Source organism: Oncorhynchus kisutch, linkage group LG14, assembly GCF_002021735.2.
Source record: "Oncorhynchus kisutch isolate 150728-3 linkage group LG14, Okis_V2, whole genome shotgun sequence".
Taxonomy (NCBI): domain Eukaryota; kingdom Metazoa; phylum Chordata; class Actinopteri; order Salmoniformes; family Salmonidae; genus Oncorhynchus; species Oncorhynchus kisutch.
In genome coordinates, this window is record NC_034187.2 from 81,630,470 (window position 1) to 81,634,590 (window position 4,121).

At 41.8% G+C, this 4,121-nt stretch overlaps 1 protein-coding gene across 2 annotated transcripts in view; it reads right to left on the reverse strand.

Annotated features, from left to right (window-relative positions):
* Window positions 1-338: 338 nt before the first annotated feature.
* LOC116353433 (regulator of G-protein signaling 3-like) overlaps window positions 339-4,121 on the reverse strand; it is a 15,712-nt gene continuing 11,929 nt past the window's right edge. For both annotated transcript variants that reach the window (XM_031789062.1, XM_031789061.1), the window contains exons 5-6: window positions 3,897-4,063; window positions 339-3,286 (exon numbers count right to left, since the gene is read on the reverse strand). In XM_031789062.1, the coding sequence (XP_031644922.1) occupies window positions 3,116-3,286; window positions 3,897-4,063 (338 nt within the window). In that variant the 3' untranslated portion in view covers window positions 339-3,115. The remainder of the gene's footprint in view (window positions 3,287-3,896; window positions 4,064-4,121) is intronic.

Genomic DNA, 4,121 nt, shown 5'->3' on the forward strand with positions numbered 1-4,121 from the left:
CTATTTGTAATGAGTCACACAGCTTGAATGGGGCGGTTCTATTTGTAATGAGTCACACAGTTTGAATGGGGCGGTTCATTCTAAAGATTCTATTTGTAATGAGTCACACAGCTTGGCATAGAACATGTAGAACACAGCGTGTTAAGTTATTGTTCTCACTGAACAACCGCACCAACGCTTAATGTCCAAGGACTACTGTTCTCACTGAACAACCGCACCAACGCTTAATGTCCAAGGACTACTGTTCTCACTGAACAACCGCACCAACGCTTAATGTCCAAGGACTACTGTTCTCACTGAACAACCGCACCAACGCTTAATGTCCAAGGACTACTGTCATATGTACAAAAATCTGGATTTATTTTTATTTAAAATAGTCTGACAACCAACATTTAACATGACAGTACAAACAAATGATACACTTGAAATAAATCATATCCTTTGTTTATCTGTTGGATTCTCTTCAGATTTCTGTTTAAAATATTTACAAATGTAGCATGAAGTGTAAGGGTTTCTCTCTGTCTCTCTTGGTTTCCCACAAATGGAGTCTGTTGTCATATACGGTTCAGAACACTGCAGTCCTATAAAGAACAGCATCAAACCAACACTGAGTTTTGTTTGCCAAGGCCTGATGGGGCACATTCCCTACTTGGGTACAAAGTTACTGTGAGATGGCCTACTTGGAAGCGATAAAGCTTTTGAATGATCTAGTAGTGCCAAATGATTTGCGATCTAGCAACAAATGATCTGTCTTGATGTGTTAATAAAACCATTCATCTGAGGGATGTATTTGAAGGAAACTGCTCCCCCCAGAGTCTTTAAAAAGGCTACTTCCTTGAGCGGGCCTCTATCAGTGTGAACTGTGTTGGGTTTCACTTGCACTACACACTACACACACACTATACACTATACACAAAACGGCACCTTCAGAACATATTCACACCTTGACTTTTTCCACATTGTGTTAGAGCCTGAAATTTCAAAATGATTCAATTAAGATTTTTTTTAAATACAATAATAATAATAATAATAATCACTGACAAAATACCCCATAATGTCAAAGTGGAATGATGTTTTTTTTTTTAAATGAATTACACATGAAAAGCTGAAATGTCTTTAGTCAATATGTATTCAACCCTTTTGTTATGGAAAAGTTTACATATAAATATGTTCTGAACTAAAAATGTACTTAACAAGTCACATAACATAATTATTTTTTAAATGACTACCTCATCTCTGTACCCCACACATACACATAACCAAACAGATTCAATCACAAAGACCAGGGAGGTTTTTCAATGCCTCAAACAAGCACCTATTGGTAGATTTTTTAAAACTCAGACAATGAATATCCGTTTGAGTATGGTGGAGTTGTTAAAATACACTTTAGATGGTGTATCAATACATCCAGTCACTACAAAGATACAGGTGTACCTCCTAACTCAGTTGCCGGAGAGGAAGGAAACTGCTCAGGGATTTCACTATGAGGCCAATGGTGACTTTAAAAACAGTTACAGAGTTTAATGGCTGTAATAGGAGAAAACTAAGGATGGGTCAACAACATTGTTGTTACTCCACAAAAGTAACCTAATTGACAGAATGAAAATAACTTTTTGTACGGGAAATACAAAGTGATATGTTTGGGATAAACTCTCCAGATTTTCAAGCAAAGTGGTTGCTGCATCATGTTATGTGTATGCTTGTCATTAAGGATTGTGGAGTTTTTCAGGATAAAAGGATAAAAAGCTAAGCACAGACAAAATCCTAGAGGAAAACCTTGTTCAGTCTGCTTTCCACTAGACACTGGGAGATGAATTCACCTTTCAGTAGGATAATAACCTACAACACAAGGCCAAATCTAAACTGGAGTTGCTTACCAAGCCACAGTGAATGTTCCGAGTTACAGTTTTACCTTAAATCTACGGCAAGACTTGAAAATGGTTGTCTAGCAAGAATGACAGAGCTTGAAGAATTTAAAAAAGAATAATGGGCAAATGTTGCACAATCCAGGTGTGGAAAGCTCTTAAGAGATTTACACAGAGAGGTGCCAACAGTGCTTCTACAAAGTATGGACTCAGGTGTGTGAATACTTATGTAAAAAAAATAATTAAAAAAAATGTGTTTTTACTTTGTCATTATGGAATATTGTGTGTACATAGGTTAGAAAATATTTAAGTTATTTAATACATTTTCAAGTCAGGTTGTAACAACATGAGAGAGAGACACGTCGAGAGAGAGAGAGAGAGAGAGAGAGACAGAGAGAGAGTGAGAGACAGAGAGAGAGAAAGGGGATGAATGAATGAATACTTTGTAAAGGCACTGCAAGTAACTCAAAGTTCTTTAACTAGAGCTCCGTCTTGGCTGTTTTTTTTCCTTTCTGTTGCCACTATTCCGTACATGCCCATTGGACCGTGGGGGACCTATCGAGTTAAAAAGAGGATGTTTAATGATTACAAACATTGAGATCTGCATAGTTTCACGCCACCTCGGGTTGCACCCTCTAAGTCATGGAAAAAACAAAAACCTGTCCTGTAACCTCAGTTTATCGCTTGGCAAGCTCCTTCCATCCAAACCCCATGGCTTTTCCTGCTTTTACCTCCCTTAAGCCCCTTTCACACCCCAAGCAGTACAAAAACCTGGGTCATGTTCATTAGGCATCGAATTAAGAAAAAACCTGACTGAAACAGGGAGGGACTATCTGGACTTGTCCAATAAAAAGACACTCTTGTTTTCTGTTTAAAAAATAAATAAAAAAGTTTTGCAAGTGCTTCTGTTCCATGCCCTAATGAACACCAGTCTGCTCATCTACTGGAATGACTAAACCCCTTTAAACCCTCTTTAACTCTGCATGGTAACTGTATCTCCTACAACTGTCCCCACCACTGCTCCGTATCTACAAAAGTGTGCACTTCGGGATGAAGAGCGGAGAATAAGGATGCAGCCACAGGGATGCAGCCACAGGGATGCTGCCTTAGGGATGCAGCCACAGGGATGCTGCCTTAGGTCTCCATTCATTTTGTAACGTGAAATGCTCCGCGAACGAAGGAACATTGCCATTAAAAATGTCAAATAGTGCTGAACTTTGGCGATATGGATTGACTGGAGTCCTTAGTCTCTAGTCAGCCTGGCCCAGCAGGGTGAGGTAGATGTCGGACTGGAGGAAGCGAGGGTAGCAGTCTGTATCCAGGAGGGAGTAGATGCGTTTCTGGGCGTGGGACAGGGAGGTGTGTGATGGGGCCTGTAGGAGCTGTGTGGTTAGATCTCTGGTCTTACTGTCCAAGTTCACCTGAGAAGAGAGAATAGAGAGCGAGAGAGAATAGAGAGCGAGAGAGAATAGAGAGCGAGAGAGAATAGAGAGCGAGAGAGAATAGAGAGCGAGAGAGAATAGAGAGCGAGGGAGAATAGAGAGCGAGGGAGAATAGAGAGCGAGGGAGAATAGAGAGCGAGAGAGAATAGAGAGCGAGAGAGAATAGAGAGCGAGAGAGAAAGAGGAGAGAGGCGAGAATAGAGAGCGAGGGAGAATAGAGAGCGAGGGAGAATAGAGAGCGAGGGAGAATAGAGAGCGAGGGAGAATAGAGAGCGAGAGAGAATAGAGAGCGAGAGAGAATAGAGAGCGAGAGAGAATAGAGAGCGAGAGAGAATAGAGAGCAGAGAGAAAAGAGAGCGAGAATGAACTGGGTCCAGATCAGTTAAAAAAGACACTGATTAATAAACTTCCATGCAGGTTGTAGTAGATAACCATGGCAACATAATCCTGGTAGATGGATGGAGACACTGACAGATAGAAAGGCCAGCCGGAACAACAGATAGACGGACAGCCAGCCAGGCAGGGAGGACCACAGACAGAAACAGGCCCGCCGCCAGCGCAAGTCAATGTATAGACAAAGTCTGTATACCTCTCGCGGTGCCCCCGCCTCGATATAGGTGACCGTGATCTCCTTGGCCCGTCTGTGCAGGCTGAAGTTGTTGGAGGAGTTTCTGTACTGCTCACAGGCCAGATAGAACTGTAGATTCTCCTCACTAAACTCTGAGCGAAGGAATGCTCCAAACACAGACACACCGGCTGGAGGGAGGGGGGGTTGAAGAAAGAGAGAGAGGGGGAAGGAGAGAGAGAGTGAGAG